The sequence below is a fragment of the Stenella coeruleoalba genome (genome assembly GCF_951394435.1).
Source record: "Stenella coeruleoalba genome assembly, chromosome: 1".
Classification (NCBI taxonomy): Eukaryota; Metazoa; Chordata; class Mammalia; order Artiodactyla; family Delphinidae; genus Stenella; species Stenella coeruleoalba.
Window position 1 is genome coordinate 128,565,431 of NC_137169.1, and position 24,035 is coordinate 128,589,465.

Here is a 24,035-nt window from a genome sequence, read left to right on the forward strand (position 1 = left end):
GGCATGTGGGATCCTCCCGGACCAAGGCACGAACCCGTGTCCCCTGCATCGGCAGGCGGACTCCCAACCACTGCACCACCAGGGAAGCCCTCTTTTCCCTTTTTAATATATTATTTATTGTAGTTCTTATATTATTATTTTCCCAGACATTAATAATTTACTAATTGCTATTACAATAATAACTGTTGAGTGCCCACTGGATGCCAGGCATTGATGGGCCCTTTGAATTAACTCTTTCACTTAATCTTTACAAGCCTCAAAATATTACCCCTTTCATTTTAAAGGTAAGAAAAGTGATGCTCATAGAGTTTAAAAACCTCCACTAAGGTTCCCCAGCTGGTGACGAGTGGGGCTGCATCTGGATCTGTCCTTCCCACGGTCCCGGTCCTGCTTCAACGTGGAGTGTTTCGTTCCGTTAGGCCTCCTTCCTCATATCATCTACTCCTTGAGATAAATTTTCTGAACTTACATTTCTTCTCAATGAAAATATATGGAAGACACTCGGTATACATTTACGTAAAGACTGAACAAACAATACACAATCTTAAGAATTTTCTCCAAAGGTGCAGATGGTATAGGCGTCTCATAGAGTCCACGTAAGTTTGTGAAGTAATTTGTTACCCATGCCATATATTTCCATGCATGGCTTTGTCCACGAGGGGTGACTGCCGCCACTCAAACTGCTTCTTCCTCTTCCCCCTGCACCCTCTGCAGTGGCACTGGGGAACCAGTTGGTTGTGGGTTGTGAGGGAAAGCCCTCAGGATGATCTGAGTATTCATTTTCAAATGCACATGCCAAATACTGCCAAAGAGTAACTTATTTTATAAATTAAGCACTTAGAATGTCTAAGTGACAACACTTAATATGTTCTCACTTTTCTCCTAGTGCCTAATTTACACTCTCTGAATGACACACTGGCATGATTGACAAATAAGTGGTACCTGCTCTTAATTACAGAGAAAATTATAAAACTCCTTAAATTTTTGGAAAGTGATTTCAATAAAATAATGGATGTTTTGTTGGTTTTTGTTGGTTTTGGATTTTAGCCAGCAGCAAGTTAGCTACTTTTTAAGAATTCAAAAACAGGAGATCAAGCTAATGTGCTAAATAAATGGAAGAAAAGTGCTAAGGGCACAGAGTCTAAAACAGAGCTTGAATCCTCATTCTGTGGCTAACTAGCTGTATGACTTTGGGCAAATAACCTCTTAGTGCTTTAGTTTCCTCATGTGTTTAAAAAAAAAAAAAACAGTAATACTTCTTGGGTTGTTCAGAGGATAAAATGAGTTCATATATGTAAATTACTGGAGCAGTGCCTGGTATATATAGTTCATGCTCTGTACATTAAGCTGTGATCATTAAAAATGACTTTTTAGAAGTAGTAAATTTGGTAAGGAAAATTCCCTTAACGTAACTAAAATAAAGTGCCCTCTGCTGATCCCCCCAAAAGAAAAACATTGCCGTAAACATGAGAATACTTTTAAATGATTGCACTAAATAACCAATGAAGGGTCATCATTTGTACCTCTGTATCATTTGTATCACAAGCTATTAAAAAATAAAAGTCAAATTTTTGACCAACAGCTAATGCTAAAGAAATGTTTGCCTGAGTTAAAATATTGCTTAGTATATTCAGAAGCATATACTTTATTACCCTAAGAGCATGGAGATAATGCTGAAGTCTGTTCCTTTGAATATTTAGGATGATATCATTAGTTTCAAACACTCAAGCTTTTCTGGGCTGCCGTGAGCCTTGCTAATGGATAAAAAGGAAATTCTTTTTAAAATAAAGATTAGCTAGTAATCTAGGCTCCTGTTTGACTAGTAGCAAGAGCTGTCCTTCAGACATTTTTTGGATTATGTTCCTTTAAAACATTACCAGCGAGTTATATTTTGTGATTAAGTTCAAGCAATTTAAGTACAGGATTGACATCCATAATTTAGGTGGCCAATCACTAAATCTTTGCCTTAAAGCTTCCATTTAACAAATTTGTAACTGCTAACTTGTTAGAGACTTCAGAATCCGAGTTGGACAGTTTATGTACTCACCCCTCACAGTGGTGTGGTTCCCAAAGCATGTGAGGTACCCACTCATCTTATTACCCAACCTTGAGTACCTTTTGACCTCAAGATGGTTTCTACAAAAGAAGTATTTGGTATTTGGCTTTCAGATGGAATATGGTTGCACTCTCTTTCCGCTCTTTTTTTTTTTTTTTTTAAACTAGTAGAGAGGGAATTTTGCTTAATTTTTTAGCAAAAATGTAAAAATATTGCCCAACTAGTATGGGGCAGGGAGAACTGGGGACTTGGCTAGTAAGGGTTCCATCTGTATATCACTGGTAATATGTGTCATGAGAATAGAGGATGTTTGTCCTTAAATTGTGGGGAAGAGAAATGTATTTTATCATAGTATGTATAAAATTAATACATAAATCTATTGATCTTTTAAAGTGCTCTTGTTTATCCAAAGTGCTAGAAGCAGCTGTCCCTAAAAACAAAATCAATTTCTTTTCCCATCTTAACTTGCTGAATCACAGGCCAGTGGAACATTGAGAGCTATGTTTTTTTCAAGACAGATCTAATAACTTAGGATACACTCCTGTAATAATATGTACATAAGAGAAGATTTTTATTAATGACTAAAGTTTATGATGTGAACATGCGACTTTTCACGAACGATTCTCAGCAATTAAAGCAGCATTGTTTTCATGGTCACTAAACTGAGAGTAGATATGCCATAATAATAGCATTGGGACACTTGGAAAACAGATGCTACATAGCCTGAAAAATCTTTATTACTGTTTTCTATGAGAACCTACCTATATTTTAATATTTCCACGAGACAACTGGTAGCCAAATCTTTCAGAGAATTTAAAAATGTAAATATACCGTCATTATGCAGACATTTTTGCTTAGTTTGTTTATACTCCTTATGAAACAGTGACATTACATATTACGTCCAAGTGTGCTAAGGAACTGAATAAGTACCATGTTGATGCTTTGGATTTTACTTCACATTTTTGTACAGTAGCATTCTTCCTGACACCTTCCTTTTTTTTTTTTATCAATATGAACTTTTGCTAAGTCATACACATTCTTAAAGCATAAAGCTCTAGTCTATGTTTTAAGTATTTTCTTGCTCTTGCAAAGTTTCCCACCCTGGAGAATAGTCTAGAACTTTAAACACATCTATTCTTAAAAATAAACTAAAGTGTTATATTAATTCAATAACAATAACTTCTCTGAAGCTGAACATAGTAATAGGGTAGGAAAAACAGCTCCATTTCATCCATATCTTACCTGTGCCTTAATTATCTTATAAAAATAATTCAGATAGTAACTAGTGGGTATTTATTGAAGACACAAGACACAAGGTACTGTGTTGGGTGCTACAGGGAATGCAAAGATGTACATTTAATACAGTGCAGAAAATGAGTGCTAAAAGAAAGATACAAATGTCTCTGGATATCCGGAGGATGGAGAATTTACTTCTAGAGGTAAATCCCGTGGTCCGTATGGGCCAGATTGATGCCAGTGGAGGGCAGTTCTGAGTAACTTAAATGCCGTCAGGTAGGAGTGACTTGCACTTCCTGGCACCCTGCAGGGGTGGCACCCTTTTTCTTCCCAATCATTAGTCATTATACAAGTGACTGAGAGTGACACTGTTCTGTGGATAATCATGACTCTGCTCTGCTTTTTATGTTTTAAAAGGTAAATCAGTGTGAGCTTTGGTGTTTTTACTATTGTCAATGGGTCCTCATCGTAGAGTGCTGGTGTGTTGTTGATTCATCCTTAGAATGTGTTTGTTGACTGACATACTTAAATGTGATGGTGAGCAGTGTGCTGGTGGTTCCTTTCTGGAAAGTCTGGTTCTCTTCTCTGTAATAAGAACTTCATTCCTACTCTACGATGCATCATATTTTTCTTACGTCCTTCCACGCTCCTTTGTTTGACATTCCAGTTGCAGCAATTTTGGTTTTGATTCCTTTCTGTTGCCTCATGACTGCTCCATGAGCAAAAGAGTCAGTTGCTTTACCGTCATGTCAGAATTTTCCCGTGAAGATTTTTTCTTTTCCACCTTTTAATATTTCTACCTGATTATTCTGTGTCTCCACTGAACTATATATTTATTTACTTACTTTTCTGTCAATGAGCTGTAGAATTTTAAGAAATTAATTAGATTATAGATGAGTATTTCTCAGTTGCATCAATCTTTGTCCCTCAGTAGGGTGATCCGCTTAACTTGAATACCTAGCTCTGTGCAGCTATTTCCTAAATATAGGTTAAACAGCACATGTTCCAAGCTTGACTTTCTAGCTTGTGTTACTGTACCTTCAGGCGGCCTTCACTGTCCTAGAGGCCCTCCCCAGGCTGTACCGGCTGGTGTTATTTTCAGAGGAAAATTGCCCTTAGCTAAATGGGCAGGGCCTTCCAGGCATCTCACCTTCTCCTCCACCCCTCCCACCGAGAGGCCCAGGTTCAGTGACTGACCCACACAGGAAGTAGGAAACTGGCCTTGCCTCAAGGCTGGATGGACTCTGCCCCATGATTAGTACTTTTCCATGGGTTCAGTCTGAAGCTGATCTCCAGATGAAACCAACATTCTTGCCTGTCCTTTTTCCCTGCCATATCCTGTTCCCCTTAGTACCTATTTCCTGAGAATTCTCCGCCAGCAAATCACGTGAACAAGAATCCCTGTCTCAGGCTTGGCTTAGAGCCCAAGCCGAGACACTAGCCACAATTGATTTTACCAGATTCTTATTAAACCTGGTTTTTGTTCTGTATTCCTAGTCTTTTTTATTTTTTTTGTTTTTTTGTTTTTGCGGTACACGGGCCTCTCACTACTGTGGCCCCTCCCATTGCGGAGCACAGGCTCTGGACACGCAGCCTCAGCGGCCATGGCTCACGGGCCCAGCTGCTCCGTGGCATGTGGGATCCTCTCGGACCGGGGCACGAACCCGCGTCCCCTGCATTGGCAGGTGGACTCCGAACCACTGTGCCACCAGGGAAGCCCTCTGGATGTCTTTATACTCTTAAAAATTATCAAGGACATCAAAGAACTTTTGCTTATGTTGGGTCTATCTATCACTATTTACCATATTAGAAATGAAAACTGAATATATTTTAAATAGTTATTATTGATAATTTATTTCAAAACAATACAAACCAATAAAAAAGGAAGGAGAAAAAATAATTTTTAAAAATGGAAAAAAAAATGGAAAGGTAAAAACACAAACCTACTAAGCTTAACATAAAACATGTTTTCATGAAAAATAAGTCTATTTCTAAACAAAAAATTTGGTCAGAAGAATGGCACTGTTTTACATTTTTCCAAATCTCTTTACTACCCAGCTTAAAAGAAGCTGGCTGGATTCTCACGTTTGATTCTGCTTTCATTCTGTTGCAGTATTGCAAATTATGAAGCCTCTGGAAAACTCAGTCGGATCTCGTGAGAAAATGAAAGTGAAAGGGCAAATAACATCTTAGCACTATTATGAAAATAGTTTTAGTGTTGCAGACCCTATGAAAAGGTCAGAGTCCCTGGACCACTCTTTGAGAACCACTGCTGTGTATCAGTTGATAAACAAGTCCTGTTGATTTTGCCATGAAATGTTTAGTAGCGTAATTAACCACATCAACTTCAAACTCTCACAACCTGGGTTAATCTACTTAAACTTTCTAAGCCTCAGCTTCCTCATCTGTAAAATGTAATAATTACCACAGTTTATTGTACTTTTACAGATTACATGACGTGGAATAAATAAAACATTTCATATAGTCTTGGATACCCAGAAATGGGATCATTTGGAGGTTGAGAGCATAGAGTGAATCCTGCCTCTAACAATTACAGTGCTGTGCAGTCTTGAGCAAGTGACTTAAACTTTGTTTTAGTTTAATCCTGTGTAGAATATGATGATAATAAGCTTGAGGTTCATGTGAGTTAATATGTGTAAAGTGCCCTACCACAGTGCCTGGCACATAATAAGTATTATGCAGTCATTAGCTGCTGTTATTACTGTTAGTGTAGTCATTGGTGCCCCGTAAATGTTAGGTAATAAGAGTCAGTGCTGTTTCTTCCTGTCTGCTGCCTAGTTTGTCTTTTCTTGCCTGATTTATTTTGTACCATTATTTCCTCTTGCCTATGCGCTCTCCATTCCAAAACACGTACACATGCTTCTTTGAGCTGCTTGAGGCCTTCAAGGACATAGCCAGTGTCTTAGAATGTGGCTCAGGCCTTTTCCAGGATGGCTCAACCTACCCTTTCCCTCTGGTACTCTCTGTAACCCATGTCCAGTAGCCACTAGGCCTCAGCCAACCTCTTATTATCCCACTTTGGTGCTTTCTCTAATTCACACCCACCCCAAACACACTACCCACGTTTTGTCCACGTCTGTCCTCTCTCAAGACTGTCTTTTCTGTCTGTGTTTCATAAAGCTTCCATTCGTTTTCAAAACCAGCTCAAATTTCCTCTGTGAAGCCACAGATGCCCCCAGGTTAAACCTTCCATACTGCAGGCCTAAACTGGGAATTTAGCACGCAACACTGGGTATGTAGTCACCTTACTTGGAACAAGACAGTTTTTGAGAAACTACTCAGTCCTAATCCTGATTTTTCATCAGGTCATAAATAAACCAGAAGATCCTAAGCAGAGTTCCTTCTTACCACGCCATCCAATTTGACTTGGATTGAAAAGAATCTGTTCCACAGGATACACCCCAAGGATGACAGCAATTGAGACTCTTGTGTATTAATACATAAAACTTTACAGCATTGTTAAACAAGCCTTATTTTTCTTTCCCCTGTGAGAAAATTCTAAGATGTGTCAGGGCTTTGTCGTCTTCGTAATCATTGAGATCCTTAGCGAACAAACTGTTGATCAATTAAAGGTTCAGTTGGAAGCTTTTACCGTGATGGTTGTTATCAAGGAGGGGGGCAGGCAGCACGTCTGAGCTTTCTCTGCCCCTTCTCCTGACAGATTGCAGGCAATTGCTACAAGATTAGTGAGGACAGAGTTCTTCCAGGCAGTTCACATTGGCTGATGACTAGTTACGCCCAACTCTTGAGGAAGAGTCGGTAGACTTTGCTCCCACCCCTTCTCCCTGGAGACTTTCACCCCCGCTCTCTGCACCCTCCAGTCAGAAGAAATGCTTGCTTGTAACATCAGAAGTCTAAGCTTTTCAACTGGAGCTAGAACTCTATATTTGAGTTGAAGCCTATTCTGCAATGTTAATGACAACTTTTAGACATATTACAGACTGTAATAAAATCTCTCTCACATGTTTGGGGATGAAAAGTCCATCAAAAATTAAGATTATCAATAGTCCTGATTTCTATGTTATAGCAATGATATAGTTGGAACTGCCGTTAGAGGCAATGATTTTGTTTATTTTTAAAATTTATATTTGCTTTGGAAAAGACAATATGTCATACGGAGCAAGGCTTTAGCTTACTTGCTATTTCATTTATTCACTTATAAAACATTTATTGGGCTCCCAGTGTAACTAGATATATTGCTGATATTAGGGATTCAAAGACAACAGGTCTTTACCTTTAACAGGATTCCTTGTTTGTTGTTTTTCCCCCATTAGATTGTAAGTTCTATGATAGTGGCAAATATGGTGTATTTTTTTTTTTTTTTTTTTGCGTTACGCAGGCCTCTCACTGTTGTGGCCTCTCCCGCTGCGGAGCACAGGCTCCGGACGCGCAGGCTCAGCGGCCATGGCTCACGGGCCCAGCCGCTCCGCGGCATGCAGGATCCTCCCGGACCAGGGCAGGAACCCGCATCACCTGCATCGGCAGGTGGACTCTCAACCACTGTGCCACCAGGGAAGCCCTATGGTGTATTTTTGATTATCTAAAATATATTTATGTAAATTCAGTTCTTAAAATATGTATTAAATCATTCTCTAGCACTTAAGAATGGCAACAATCTATATGAAAATGTATAATGTTAGTTTTATTATAGATCATCAGTTGATGGCTGGTCTAGGTGGCATCAATTAATAGATTATCGAATTGTCTTCTCTAACTTTTAGTTTGAATTTTATTTTCTTCCCTTTGTAGCAGTGCTGTCAAAGAAAACTTTCTGTGATAAAGGAAGTGTTCTGTATCTGTGCTGTCTGATACAGTAGCCACTTGTGGCTGCTGAGCCTTTCAAATGTGGCTGGTGCGACTGAGGAACTAAATTGTTAGTTTTAATTTTAGTAAATTTAAATAGCATTAACTGTGCGTAATGGCTGCTCTGTGGAGCAGTGCATTAACTTCCGGCAGACAGTGTAACAGCTGAGTTATACAGATTGTTAATCCCATTATTTTATTCATTCAAGAACCAGTTTCCAGAGTTTTACTTACAGATACCTGTAATCAAGACATAATTCTTTCTTAAAATTAAATTATAATTAATATTTTTTCAAAGTTCTGTTAGAAGGTGGACAAGCTCAGTTTTTTCCTTTTTTCCGCAGTGTAAAGATTGCTACAAGGTTTACTATAAGGACTGAATCGTTGTCGCTAATCTCTGTTTTCATTTTGATCGTTAAGTCACTTATCCTCATCTGTGTTGAATGGGCAAGAGGACCATTCAGGCTGTGGAGGGAAGCAGCAGGTGGCGGGGGTCTGCCAGTGAGAGATGATTCCTGAGGTCACGTGTGGGAGTCTGTGGAAGCTGTGTTTGGAATTAAAGTCCTCGCAATGGAGGAAGAGTGGCTAACAGCCCAAAGCTGCCAGAAGACACTTGCCGAGTTGTGATTACTTAGCAGATAGGATAAGTTCAGGCACATGCCATGTGAGGCTTATCCTAGAAAGTATCCAGTCAGAATTGTATTTGCAATTATGAATAGAATGTGATTGAAAGACCTTTTAATTAATTCAAAAAGAAATTAATGATCATACTATAAACGGCAAAAAGCATGCAGCAATTTTTATGTAAGAATGTTTTCTAATCGGAATGAAATGTAATTGTTGGACTTGTTCAGATTGTGTGCAATTTTTTTTTTTTTTTTTTTTTTTTTTTTTTGCGGTACGCCGGCCTCTCACTGCTGTGGCCTCTCCCGCTGCGGAGCACAGGCTCCGGACGCGCAGGCTCAGCGGCCGTGGCTCACGGGCCCAACCGCTCCGTGGCATGTGGGATCTTCCCGGACCGGGGCACGAACCCGTGTCCCCTACATCGGCAGTCGGACTCTCAACCACTGTGCCACCAGGGAAGCCCTGTGTGCAATTTTTAATACTCATAATCAATCTAATGATATTAAATCTTTGTTTTTAGGGGATTTAGTCTTACTGTGAGGGAGTGAAAGTGACCATTTTTTAGAGCCCAAGGGATCCTTGATTAGGAAACTATAGCAGAAGCTTATCGGCTCGAGGAATATTTCTACCAGCCTGACCTCCAGCCATGATGTGTAAGGGTCTCGCTCCCTCTACACCCTGAGTACCTTGAAGTTCTGTCTTACGCTCCTGTGTGACCCCCCAGGTGCCTCTTCAGATAGACTGGTTTGTGCTGACTTTCTGTTGACGTCCCCGAAATTCTTTGTTTCTATCCAGGGTGAGCCCATCACATTCTGCGAGGAGAGTTTCGTCAAGCACCGCTCAAGTCTGATGAAACATTTTTTAGAAACCGCAGTTAACCTCCAGCTTTTTAAGCAGGTAAGAGTGGACCTCCACGTTTTGTTCTGTAACAGGGTTACAGAAATGTAACAGAAATTTATAACACTTTTTTGTCACTGTAAAATTATGTCTGAACTTTGCTATTAAAAACTTCCTCACTGAAAGTTGCTCAGCTGATGGTCTCACAGAGGAGAGTATCCAGGCGCAGCAGAAGAAGCAGTAAGACTGGTTATGTAAGGCATCTTAGAAGGGCTTATCGTAGTGTGCTAGATGGGTATGGTAAACAACAGAGTTTTTTAATAGGACCATCCCAATGCAATCCAGTTTATAAAAACGATTTATAAATACGTAACTTTTCAAGCTTTGTAAAACTTTACATAATCACAAATTAAAATTTCAGAAAAAATTTATAGTCCTTCTGTGTGTCTTGATTTCTGGCTCAGAAAATAAAACTGTCATTTCAAAAAGCAGCAGCTTGACATCAGATTCCAGAAAGTTTAGATGCAGTGTCTCTTTCATCCCACTGTGTGATCACGGCAAGTTTCTTAATTTAGGCTTGCCGTATTTCTGTTTATGTAATTTAAATTAAGTTCTTAACACTTACTTTTCTTATTCCACATGACAATTTTAAGTGTAAAGTTAGCTATGTGAATTCAACATTTAATGAAGACCTACAGTGTGTCATAAACTGTGCTTGGGGCCAGGGTGCAGACATGAATAAAAACTCAGTGATGGGACTTACCTGGTGGCGCAGTGGTTGAGAGTCCGCCTGCCGATGCAGGGGACACGGGTTCGTGCCCCAGTCCAGGAAGATCCCACATGCCGTGGAGCGGCTGGGCCCGTGAGCCATGGCCGCTGAGCCTGCGCGTCCGGAGCCTGTGCTACGCAACGGGAGAGGCCACAACAGTGAGCGGCCTGCGTACGGCAAAAAAACAAAAAACAAACAAACAAAAAAACTCAGTGATGCCCTTGAGAAGCAGACAAGTTAATAGAAATTCCTTTGTCTGTTAAGAGGAAAGAGACCAAATAACTCAAAATAAGCTTCAAATTAGATAAGTAAAGAAACCAGCATGGTTAAAAAATCCAATACCATTTTTCTGTATTCTGAGGAAGTTCTAAATAATGATCTGAGTTAGAAGAATGCTCTGTGGGGATATACCTGTCTTCCAATATGTGAAAGGTTACCTTAAAGAAAGGATTAGATTTGTCCAGTACACAGCTTTCTGGAACAGAAAGAACCAGGTTTGGTGGGTTTCCAGATTAAAGATGTCTTGTGAATTTCCCAGGATGGAGCGGGCTCCCTTTGGAGCTCTCTGTCCCTAGAGGGCTCCGGTATAGACTGAATTACTTCCCAGGATTGGAACAGGATCGAGTGATGGTCTGTAAATGCTGAAGTGTGTGGCACAGTGCAGGCCCAGGCTAGTCGTCCAGTACATGCTTGTTGAGTTAATTATCAGTGCCCTTGCTGTGTTTTTGTCTGTCAAGAGGAGATAGTTGTACCTCCCATTGTCAAAACTGAGTTATGAAGCTCAAATTATATGGAGGTCAAGGACTGAATGGTTGGGTAAAATGACGTATTACTTCCCTTTTTGAGATTCTGTAACTGGAGTCTTATTGTTTGATAACGTTCATACGTGGTCTTTTTTTTTTTTTTTTTACATAACTACAAAAAGCATATGTATTTTAGGAGTCAGGTAGAGTTGGGTTAAACCTTGGCTTTGTCACTCAGTAGCTTTTTGTTCATAAGTATCTGTTTCTTTTTCTATAAAATAACAAGTATCGTACCCTGCCCCACAGGTTGTGATACAGTTTATGTGAATTAACACCTGTGCACTCTCAGCTCGACAGTGCATGAAACTTTGTGGAAGCTCATAAATTTTAGGGTCTGCCTCATCCTTAGAGCAGTTACATTAACAAAATACATATCTATGCAGGATGTTTTAAAAGTATAACTTGGTCAAAAAGGCTAAATATAACATATGAGAATGGTCAAAGTAGAACCGATTATAGGACAACTTGGATAGTTTAACATACACCAATTGACTGTGTTCTTGAACTTGATACTATTTTATGAAGCTTAAGAAAGAGATAGTTGAAGGTATCCCTGAAAGGACTTGAAATTCTGTTGACAGCGTCACAAAGTTGTAAAGGTGAGTCAGGTCCAGCATCCGAGGTGCCGACAGTACAGTGTTGTGTGCTTTGGAATGTGTTAGGAGTGTGGATCTCCTGCTCATGTTCTTATCACACACAAACAAACAGGAACATAAATGGACACAAGGAAACTTTTGGAGGTGATGGACATGTTTATTACCTGGATTGTAGTGATGGTAACAGGAGTATATACATCTGCCCAAACTCAGCAAATTGTCTGCATTAATTATGTGCAGTTTTTTGTATACCAGTTACGCTTCACTGAAGCTTGGGGGGAAAAGGGAAAAAAAATAGGAATCGATTGATAAAAATTATTAGCATAGATGAATTCTCAAAAGACACTACTGATCTTTCTGAAAGAATATAAAAATATTTATTAGGTACAAATGATTAACATTCCTGACCATGAGTTTGTGATCCATTATGGGTCAAGAACTACCCAGGTCCTCTCTTTATTCAACAATTCTTATGCATCAAAATTGAGAGAACATGAACCCAGGAGAGAAGCATATAATTTTAAGGTAGGCATTAAAGTGAACTGTAATTTCTGATAATATGGCAGGGAAGGATTCGGAGCTCACTTATGTACTGAAACAATTTAAAATGCAGAATTTGAAAAAACATCATGTGGTGAGGGTCACAGGAGACAAAGCCCAGTGCTTACTCTCCAAGATGAGAAGTGTGATACGAGATTCAACTCGCATCAGTCTGGGAAGACTTACTGTAAAGGTAAACAAGAAATAAAGGTGCTCCTTCCCTTCAGCCACGTCCTGGGGATTGTACATCTGAAGCTCTGGCATGAGTGGAGGGGAGGAAAGAGCGCTGCTGAGAAGTTGCCACTCACCAGCATGCACAGGACTCTGAAGCCTGAATTAATAATTTCTGATTTGGTCTGACCAACCTCAAGTCAAGTGTAAAGTTATCCTGACTGTTAGTGCCCTCAGGCAGAAGCAAATATATGCATCCTCCTTGAGGAATCCCCCTTCATCCAGGCATCAAGGAATTCTCCCAGCTAAGATCCCAAAGAGAAGTTTCACTCTTAAAAGTCATTAGACATACAGGGAAACAAATCGTGAACCAGAAACAGCAGACAGAAACTGACCTGCAGAGACTTCAAATACTGGATGTAACAGAAGTAGAATATAAAATAGCTGTGCTTAAGATGTTCAGAGAAATAAAAGACGAGCTTTAAAAATGTTCAAGGTGTAAAAACTTTAAAGAATGTAAAGACAATTTTAAGAATGTAGCAAATAAACTTCTGGTAAGGAAGCATGTAATTTAAATGAAAGGAAATTGATGTATTAATAGCCAGTCAGATCTAACTAAAGAGAGATTTGCTGAACTGGAAGATGTGAAAAAGAAATTATCCAGAACATAGTACAGAGCCACGAAGAAGTAGAACATGTAAGAGGTTAATAAACATAAAGGGTGGAGTGGAAATGTCTGAAATCCATACAGTCAGTCCTGAAAGGAGCAGACATGAAGTGCAGGAGAGATGCTGGTTGGAAGGACAGGGCCAGAGCCAGTTACATGCACACTTTATAAATTCAGGAAGTCCCACATCTCCAAACTGAGGAAATAAGAAGAAATCTACACCCACACAGCAGATTCAGCTCTAAAACATTCAATAAAGAGGAAATTTTTTTAAAAGAGAAAAAACAGATTACTTTCAGAGAGCAAATACTGACAGATGACTTCACACCAGCAGCAGTGGAATCCAGAAGACACTGCCACATCTTTAGTGTGTTGAGAAAAAAATGCCTAGAATCCTACACCAACTAAAATACGTTTTAATTGCAAGAGTGCCATGCAGACATTTCCCTGCTAAAGCTGAGTTTGCCCTCTGTGTTGGCTTTAATGAAGTGTCCACTTGGTGAGGCTGCGGCCCCCAGTTATTTAATCAAATGCTAATCTGAGTATTGCTGTGAAGGTATTTTTACATGTGTAATTTAAACCCCTAATCATTTGGCTTTAAATAAGGAAGATAATCCTACATGAGCTGGATGGGCCTGTCGGAAGCAGTTGGAAGGCTTGTAAAACAGGACTGAGATTTTCCTGAAAGAGAGAAGGTACACCTGTGGGTGGCAGCATCGGCCCCTGACTGTGGTCCCACATGCCCATGGTCTGTCCTTCCTGACTGCCTATCCTATGAATTTCCTACCTGCTTAGCCAGCCCTCATAATCCTGTAAACCAGTTTCTTATAATAACTCTCATATGTGTATATGTATCTGTCTATCTGTCTCTTAAATCTTTTACTGGTTCTGCTTCTCTGGTTGAACCCTGACTACCCTACCAACAGGAGAAAGAAATTCTTAAGGAAGTACTTTAAGAAAGTAATTCAGAGAGAAAGTTTTCTCAGATCTAAGATGGAATGTCTGAAATGCAAGAAGGAAGGAAGAGCAAAATAAATGGTAAATATGTTAATTAAATTTAACCAATATTTACTGTGTAAGACAGGCCAGTTCTCCCACACATTCCAGAATCAAATGGTTCCACTTCAATTTCCAAAAAATTCCTGTTTTGACTATGGCAAAAGGGAGATACTCTTCAGTCTCTTTTGTAAGGCCAGGATAACCTTGATTCTAAAACCTAAGACAGCATGAGAAGAAAACATTATAAGCCAGTTTCATTTATGCCCACAGATGCAAAAATTTAAGCAAAGTATTTTCAGCCCATTCTAACAAGGTGTGAAAAGGATACTGCTTCATGGGCAGGTTGACTTTATCCCAGAAATTAAATGGTAGTTACACCTTAGGAAATCTATGAATGTAATTCGCTACGTTAACTCATTATAGGAGTGAAATCATTAGATCATCTCAACAGATGCACAGATTTTTCATAATATTCATGAGAGTCATGATAAAAGCAAAAAGGCATGATTAAACATATTTTCAATAAACATCATATTTAAAACACTAATGTTTCCCTCTGAGAAAGGTTCTATCTATTACCATTGGAACCCCTCACATATATAATTTAGCCACAAAAAACATAAAGATTTAGAAAGTAAGACACCAAACTGACATTATTACTCTGAGTATAAAGACAAGTTACTTAGGACATAAAGAAATAGCCTAATAAATTTGACTTCATGAAATTAAGAACTTTTGGCCATCAAAAGACTCCATATTTGCGATACTTTTGAACCACCCAAGAGTTTAGAAACTAGAATATAAAAAAACAAACTCCCACATGTCGTTAAAAAACATATATAATTGTGCAGAAGATTTGGATAAGCACATGCAAATGAAGAAACCTCAATGGCTAATAAAGATATACAAGATGTTCCACCTCATCTGTAATCAGAGAACAGCAAATAAAAAACATAATGAAATACCCCCTCACACTCACCAGACTGGCCCAGTTTTAAAAACCTGAAAATCTCAAATTTTGGCAAAGACATGGAGCACGGGACCAAGTTTCAGCTGTTAAGAGGAGTGAAAATTTGCACAACTTATTGACAAAACACTTTGGCGCTATGACTTAAACTTCAGTTTCTTTTGACCCAGCAATTTCACTCTAAATTGTGCACCAAAAATCATCTACTAAAATTACTCATAACAGCAAAGTACTGCTGGTAATCTTAGACAGTCATCAGTATTAAGATGAATAAATTGTCACATTCATACAATAGAACAGCTACACAACAGGGAGATGAATGAGCTTCAGCAGAACTAAATGTGAATGAATTAAAGGAACAAATCACTGAAGAATTGATATGATGAGTCCTTTTATGTAATAATGTTCAACAGTGAGGAAAACTAAATAATGTATTATTTAGGGAAACGTGATAAAATTATAAAGAAAGACAAGGAAAGGATAAGCTGAAAGGATTATGATCTCTGTAGGGAGGAAATGTTCTGGGAGTTGGCTTTGTCATTATTAATTAGGCTATTAATTACTTAAGTTATTTAAATTCCTTAAGTGTTGTATAAAAACATATTCTTTTTTTTTTTTTTTTTTTTTTTAACTATTTCTGGATTCGCCGGTAATAGGTTTTGTTTTCACTGACAGCTGACTTCTTATCCTCTTTAGACCTCGGTTACTGCATCTGTAACATGAATTAGACTAAAAGGTCACCAAGTCTGAGATACCTTTCAGCTCTAACATTCCATGATACCATGGAATAAACATGGCTTAGACAGATGATAGGAAGTTCCATTTGGATAAATTCCTCTTTAGATAATGCATTTGGAAGGAATCCCAGAAACCACTTCTTAAACCCATGGCTCTGACAGCACCTTCTTTAGCTTGCAGCTTTACAGAGATTTAAGCCGTTAGTTTTAGGTCTCTTCCTTTTGTTTCCTATTACACTAACCCAGCAGAGGAAATTATTTTCTTGGGTATTGTTTGTTATTAAGGCCACGGGAACTAGAGTTGTTTCTGCTCATTTTACTATACATGCCCCATGGCCAAGGACCGTGGCTGAACTTAGTGTGGAGATCCCAGAGCCTCATGCAGACCACGGACCTGTGGGATGTCCATGAATACAGACTCTCTGTTTGCTGGCAGCCTAGGTCACTGTTGGACATCTGGAGCTCAAATATATTACAGTAGATACAGTTTTTCCACAAAATAATTCTGCTTGTCCATATTCTAACTTTATCGGAGTGGAAAATGATAGGGAAATTCAACTTGGCAAAACCTCTTTTAGTGTTCATCATAAGATAATATAAATGTGTCTTTCTCAAACTTTCCCATCCAATAATGTTCTCATTCTGCATACTGGAAGAGAACACTTCTTTTTTTTTTTTTTGGTTTGTAATTTTTCTTTTTTTAACATCTTTATTGAAGTATAATTGCTTTACAGTGGTGTGTTAGTTTCTGCTCTATAACAAAGTGAATCAGTTATACATATGTCCCCATATCTCCTCCCTCTTGCATCTCCCTCCCACCCTCCCTATCCCACCCCTCTAGGTGGTCACAAAGCACCAAGCTGATCTCCCTGTGCTATGCGGCTGCTTCCCACTAGCTATCGATTTTACATTTGGTAATATATATAACTCCATGCCACTCTCTCACTTCATCCTAGCTTACCCTTCCCCCTCCCCATGTCCTCAAGTCCATTCTGTACGTCTGCGTCTTTATTCCTGTCCTGCCCCTAGGTTCTTCATAACCATTTTTTTTTTAGATTCCATATACATGTGTTAGCATACAGTATTTGTTTTTCTCTTTCTGACTTACTTCACTCTGTATGAAAGACTCTAGGTCCATCCACCTCACTACAAATTACTCAATTTCATTTCTTTTTATAAAAGGCTGAGTAATATTCCATTGTATATATGTGCCACATCTTCTTTATCCATTCACCTGTCGATGGACACTTAGGTTGCTTCCATGTCCTGGCTATTGTAAATTGTTTTTAAAAAGAGAGGGCGTGTGCTTTCTCCTGCGAGGGTAGCCTTTGTTTTTACAGCTGTAGTGAATAGGGAAAGAGTCCTCACTCTGCTGTTCTTAAATACTTACTTATTGTCATATTGACTAGTAGTACTTCTTAGAATACTCTTGTTCTTTTTATCCGTGATACAACATTCTAACTTTTTCCCTTTCTCTAGGCAGTTCCTCCTGGGCCGTTTATCATTACGCTTGCCTCTGTCTATACCCTGAATGTCTCTGTCCTCAGACCTCTACGTCTCTAGCTCATACCAGCTCACTGGGCTTCCTTATGTAGGACCATACATGCATTAATTACCTATTATGATAAGTCCTAAACGTATCTTTAGTCTAGACCCATACAAATGTATACATGTATGTATGCATGTACATACACTCCCATACAAACATGTGCATCGCCCATATACATACGTGCATCTGCACATACACAAACATACTGGCCCCTCCTGCACCCCTTCTTTTGGGAACTAATTCTACCCTGTTGCCTAAACCAGAAAATTAGGCGTCGTCTTTTCTCATACCATCACCACGAACCTTTCTTGCACGCAGTTTCTAGTTGTTTACTATGTTCTGTTGATTCTGCTTTCTAAATATTAGATTTACCTATTTTATGCTCCCCTGTTTCAGTGTCAGTGACTTGTTGGGTAACCGGTTTGTGTTCTTCCATTTAGCCCCCCTTTCAAGCCAGCCTCCAGTCTGCTTTGAGAGTATTCTTTCTGAAAAGCATATCTTACGTATTTCTCATTATATCTAGGATGTTCACACCCTAGCCTGGCACACAGACTCCGTCATCTTCTGGCATTTGTCTCTCTAGTTTTCTCTCTAATACTTCTCTCAATACCCTTACTGCAGCCATTCTGGATGTCTGCTCTTAGGTCTCTGAAAATGGTTTCCCCTCTTTATGCTTCTCACTTGAATTGTAATGGATACGTAATAAATAGTGAGAGAATGAATGATGGTCATCATGAATAAATAAAAATAACATTTGTTGAATTATGACTTATGCAGGGTACTGTTTGAGTGCTTTATCTAGACTAGTTTAATCTTCACAGCAACCTACTTTATTACTGCCACTTTGCAGGTTATAAACCTAAATTATGGGGAGGTTAAATAATTTGCTAAGAGTGTACGCAGCAGCTGCTATGTGGTCGAGTTAGGACTTGCATCCACAGAGCCACTAAGACTTACCGTCCCTTCAGGAATAAAGGAATGAATAAATGCATGTATGCTTGTCTCCTTCCTGTCTTCTCTGGCCTGAACGCTCTCTCTCCATTTTACGTTACTCAACTCAGTCATTCTTTAAGACTTGGTTCAGATGTCCCTTTTGCAGGTTCTTGATCTCTCAGTCGTTTATAAATTCCTTGCCTTTTAGCGTCTTGGATTTGTACCATATGATATTTGTTGGTTTGTTTGGCTCCTTCTTGAGTTGCAGGCTCTGTAAAGACAAGGATCATTTTTAAAGTGTTTGTATCCTAATATCTAGTATATAGTAGACACTTAATATTGTTAAATAAAGAAATCAAATAAAAACTGCTATTCCTGTTATAATAAATAGGCAGGAAAATGTCTTTATGATTTTGGTAGATGATGAGCTCATAAAATTGAATATAATGGATATTTTATAAGCTCTTCATCTATTTCATTTGGGAAAATCCAAACATTGTAGGAGTCAAGTGTTTCAACTGAGTGGTGTCTGTAATTTCAAACCTGGAGTCACTTAATGGTATAGTGTGTAAAAGGGAAAATTCTGCGGGATCCTCAGCACTCTCTGTATTTTGTGCTACGACCCACTTTCTCTGACTTCGTAAGATATTGGATAAAAGGAGTGGGTCAGAAGCCAAATATTTTCCTTTTATGTTAGCTGGAGATTTTAGAAAGCTTTTAACATAAATAATAAATTCTTATACATTTCTACATTTTCCTACTGATCTTTTTTGAAAGAAGCACGATAGTTATTTATGGTATGTCATCTATAGCTAAGATCAACACATGCATTCTAGTACTAAAAATTCAACAGTTCGGGAGTATTAGGAAATACTTGACATATGAATGGATGGGAGATGGTAATTGTATCCAGCACATATTTTATACGATGAAAAAAGAATAAAAATACCATGTGACATAGGGAAGACATGGACTCCTATTGGTAGCAAAAGGAATACACAAGGAGAGAGAGCTTATTAGGACAAGGGATACATTTTTTCAGCATCCTTTGTTAACGAGTTTCAAGTAGTATCCTAAACAGCGTTTGTCTAAATGTGGGCTCAAACCACCTGCAGATTTAGCTAGAAAGTCTATTAAAGATGCATCTTCTTGAGTCTCACCTTCAAAAATTTTGGATTTAGGAGGCTTGGATTAAAACCCAGAAATTTATATTATTAATGAAATACCATAAGAATGGGCACACTAAAATTTTAGGAACACTCATCTAAGTATTCTTTATTCATTCTCTCATTCAACAGTATAATTTGAGTGTCTACTGTCTACTAGAAAGTGTTCTGGGTGCTGGGATACTTTGGAGAACAAAGCAGAAAAGAATTTCTGACGTTGTGAATTCTGTGTTTCTAGTGGGAGGGAGACCAACAATAAGTTAACTAAATTATGTAGAATGTTCAGAGATGATAAGGACTGTGGAAAAGTAAATAGAACAAGAAGGGGGACCACCAGGGGTTGGGGTGAGATTGCAACTTAAAGTAGCATAGTCGGTGTAGATTTCATGGAGAATGTGGCATTTGGGCACCATCCTGTAGGGTGGTCACAGGGGGAAGCAGAAGGAAGATTTAGATGCTGTGCTGTAATCTGTGTGAGAGGAGAGGGCAGTTTGGAACTGGTCTGTGGAAGATGAGAGAACTGGTCAGACTGTGGATCTGTTCTGAATATAGTCAGTGGATGTTCTGAAAGATTTAACGTGCAGTGTGAGAGAAAGGAGTCAGGGATGATTCCATGATTTCTCATCCAAGAAACTGGCAGGATGTATTCGCATTTTATCGAAATGGGCAAGATTGTGGGCAGGAGAAATTTTGGTGGGCAGAATAAGAGTTCAGTTTTGGACATGTTAAGTCTGAGGTGTCTTCTAGACATCCAAGTAAGATATTTATTAGGCAAGTGGATAGATGAGGCGGAGGCAAAAATTAGACCTGAGATATACATTTGGGAGTCATCAGCGTGTAGATAGTAGTTCAAGTCATTAGACTGGAGACCAAGTGAGACGACCAAAGGAGTGAGTATAAATAGGAATGACCAGAGGTCCAGGGACCAGGAAATAGCAGAGGGCAATGACCAAGGACGCCGAGAAGGAGTGAGTAACCCTGGAGGTAGGAGAGAATTCAGGCTAGTGAGTACCTTTGGGACCAAGTAGAGAAAGGACACCATAGTGGAGGGACCAACTGTGTCAGATGCTTGTGACAGGTTGATTAAAGGAAGAACTTGGACTTGAGCACTGGATTTAGTAACATGGAGATAGGATGACCCCAGCAGGAGCAGCTTTACCGGAGAGGTGAGGGAGACCTTGTGATTGGGGTGCAGGCGGGGAGGGCCTGGAGACAACAGTACTGGCTGCACTTCTGAGTTTTACCCTAAAGAGGAGCATCGAAGTGGACAAGGCCAGAGAAGACATGGGGTCAGGAGGAGAAGGCACGTGTTCGTGGGCTGTAGGGCAGACCTGGCAGAGATGGGTCTACTCAGGAGATAGGAGGAGGAAGCATTAGAGGAGCTGGTCCCTGCGGAGCAGACACCCCGTGACAGCAGGAAGGAGTGGGGCCGTGAGCCAGGAGCTGTGGCAGAATTTCTCTTTCAGTTGCTTTAGGTTTCTTTTTTTTTTTTTTTTTCCCAGTGAGATTAGGAGGCAAGGTCATGGGCTGAGAGAGGAAGGGGAGGTGGTTGGACCTTTAAGGGGAGAGAAGACCTGAAGTAGATGGAGAGTGAGCGGGCTGGAGAAAAAAGGAGGTGGTTCAGCATCGTTCAGAGCACCGTTGAGACTGCAGATTGTGAATTAAGGTGAGAACAGGCATCACTGCTGCTTGATTTTTCTCTCAACCCCTGGACCTCGGGACAGGCCTGCTGGGTGCGTCCACACCTGCTGTGCCTTGTTGATGCCCGTGGTTCCCCTCTCCCGGGTCCTCTTCTCCCCCGGACCAAGGGCTCACTGCCTCATTGCCCTCCAGCCTTGGCTCAGGTGTCGTCCTCATGGTGATGTCTGCCCTGGACCACACTGTTGACAGCTGAAAGCTCCTTGCCCCACACTCCCCGAGCTCCCTTGTTCAGGTGTTTTATTTTCCAACACTCATTCCCTTCTAACACATTACATAATTTATTACACTTCTTATTTCATGCTATCTGTTCTGTCCCCCCATCCCCAAACGCTAGATGTTTAAATATTATGAAGGCTTGAATTTTTGTCTGTTTCATTCATTTCTGTTTTTTTAGGCATCTAGAAAAGTGCCTGGCATATAGTAAACATTCAATTAAATGTTTATTGAATGAACAGATTAATGAATTTTTTTTTGTCTGGTGGTCATGAAGCTCAAAAGACTTAATTCTGTTGCAGATTATTTTGTGTCTGTTGATATATCCTGGAAGGGCTGTTGTTGTCCCACTAAGTTATTAGTTCTGATGATAAATTGCACTGAGTGGGCTTTATACAATACCCTTCAAAGTGTTTTTCTGTTCCTTATACCATGGTGATCTAATTTAGTATACTACAGTCATACGATTACCTAATTCTTGAAATGGAATAAAAATAACTATTTCTGTTCCTTCACATACTTAATTCTCTTGGTTTAGCTTTAAGCTGACCTAGCTTTTCCCCACTTGTAATAGCAGTTTGTGTTTATATATAGCTACTAACTGAATGCTTAGCATTTAGCAGATGTCTGTAAGTATCTGTTGACTAATTTATTGTAGCACTTCAGTATAGTTTTCACTAACCTGTCAAGGTGTACTGAGCCTGTTTAAGAAGAAATATTTAAATTAGACTACTTTTTTTTTTTAGCCCAAGCCCAAAGCATTATATAGAAAGGAAAATTTAAAGATCCATAAGAAATTAATATATTTTAAAAGTAATTTTTTTGCAGTATTTAAATTTTCCTTTAAATTTCTAAAGAGTTCTAATTCGTTAAAAAATGTCTTTTTCTCTAGCTCTGAAGACTTTAATAGTTATCTTTGTGCCCAAGAAGGGTTTCTAATATGAGGTAACTTTTTGAGACTTGGTCATTTCTCCCAGGTGGAGAAGGGGTGTGGGCGTGTGGATTTGCATGTTGTGTGGCTCCAGTGCACCTGCTGCTTTTCTTCAGGGACAAGACTGTCATGTTGGCACTAAAAACAGTGCTCCCCCTCCCCCCTCCCCAGCTTGGTAGAGAAGTGCTCCCCTGGCCCCCTCTCCCCACAACAATCTTTTTATGAGCTCTTAATTAAAAAATCAAATATTTCTTCTAAAATGATATAAGAATCTTGAAATTTAATTATTGTTGTCCTCAGAGTTTTGATGGATCAATTGCAATTAAATATTTATAGGACATATTCCTAGACCACTGAAGTCATTGGAACACGGATTAATAGCATAACTTGTTTTGGATTTTTGGACTAAATGCCAGAAACTCGCTGAATGGTGAAGAATCAAAGAACTATGAAAAACATACACTTTGTCTCTCAGAGGAAAGATACATTCCCTCTGGCCTACTGGCCATCTATTCACGTTTAACTTGTGAATCTGATCAGAACATACTTTTTATATTTTTTGTAAAGATGCTTGCCGTCAAGTCTGTTCTTTATGTTTTATTACATTTGTAAAACATTCATTTTATATTTAATTACATGTTAAAAGCTGAAGTGGAGATGTTCATTTCCATTTAACAGTAGTGCTTACTGAAGGGCATTTACAACAACAGATAATTTCTTTAGATTGACTCAGTTTCCTATTAAGATGGTTGTTTGAAGATAAAAACTCTTTGGAAAACCTTAGTGATGTCAATATCAAAAAAAAAAGAGTCAGCAGGAAGCAGTTTCACTGCTTAATTACATTTATCTTGTAACCTGTTACACCACTTTAAGAGCACATTGTAAGGATTAGCAAAATCCAGAATCTTGCAACTGTTAATGACTTAGAGGGGATGATGTTATTGATCTTGAGAACTAAATTTATTCTTATTAAATAAATTTTGTCTATTTATAGTTTATAAGTAAATTATGGAATCTATACTATGGAATTATGTCTATGAATGTTTTTGAGATTTCCAGTTATGTTGTGTGATTATTTAGCATGTTTAGTTCCAGGTTTTAATTTTTACTTTTGGAATAAAAAGCAAAATACTAAGATTTATGTAAAAAGCATTAACTTAAAGCATACTCATAAATTCTTTTAAAAATCTACTTGCACCTAATTTTAACTTAGATACATGTTTACTAAGTGATGTGGGTAAGTACTAGTCAAGCGACAGGTTACAGTACATTATATAGACATTGATTTTCCAACAGGTAATACGTTTTAGTTCAAAATTATATCTATACAACTGTAGCTACTGTTTTCCCTTACTATGAAATGCTCCAGAGTTACTAGAGTGGTGTGATCATGAACCAATCTCACTTGGAAAAAATAAAAGCCGTTATTGACTCAAAAATACAAAAAGGAATTTAGAGAACTGGTAGGTTCAGCATTCCTCTCCATTTATACCACTTCTCAGTTATTCCTGGGTGTCTGCATTGGTATGTGTGTGTATGTAATGTGTGTGTGTGTGTGTGCACGCGCGTGTGTGTGCACACAAAATTAATCTTTTAGGAACAGACATTTTCATTAAGTATGTATGTTGATAAGTGTCAGTCACTGACAGGATTGTTTGCAAAGTCAGTGATAACATGGGGCATTTTACCAAGTGATGAATTTCTCTTAGCTCAAAT

The 24,035-nt window shown here is 38.9% G+C and overlaps 1 protein-coding gene across 9 annotated transcripts in view; it reads left to right on the plus strand.

The window, feature by feature from the left end:
- The window catches only part of DENND1B (DENN domain containing 1B), a 341,500-nt gene that overhangs the window by 253,933 nt on the left and 63,532 nt on the right, over window positions 1-24,035 (plus strand). For all 9 annotated transcript variants that reach the window (XM_079925473.1, XM_079925475.1, XM_079925476.1 and 6 more), the window contains one exon: window positions 9,536-9,637. In XM_079925473.1, the coding sequence (XP_079781599.1) occupies window positions 9,536-9,637 (102 nt within the window). The remainder of the gene's footprint in view (window positions 1-9,535; window positions 9,638-24,035) is intronic.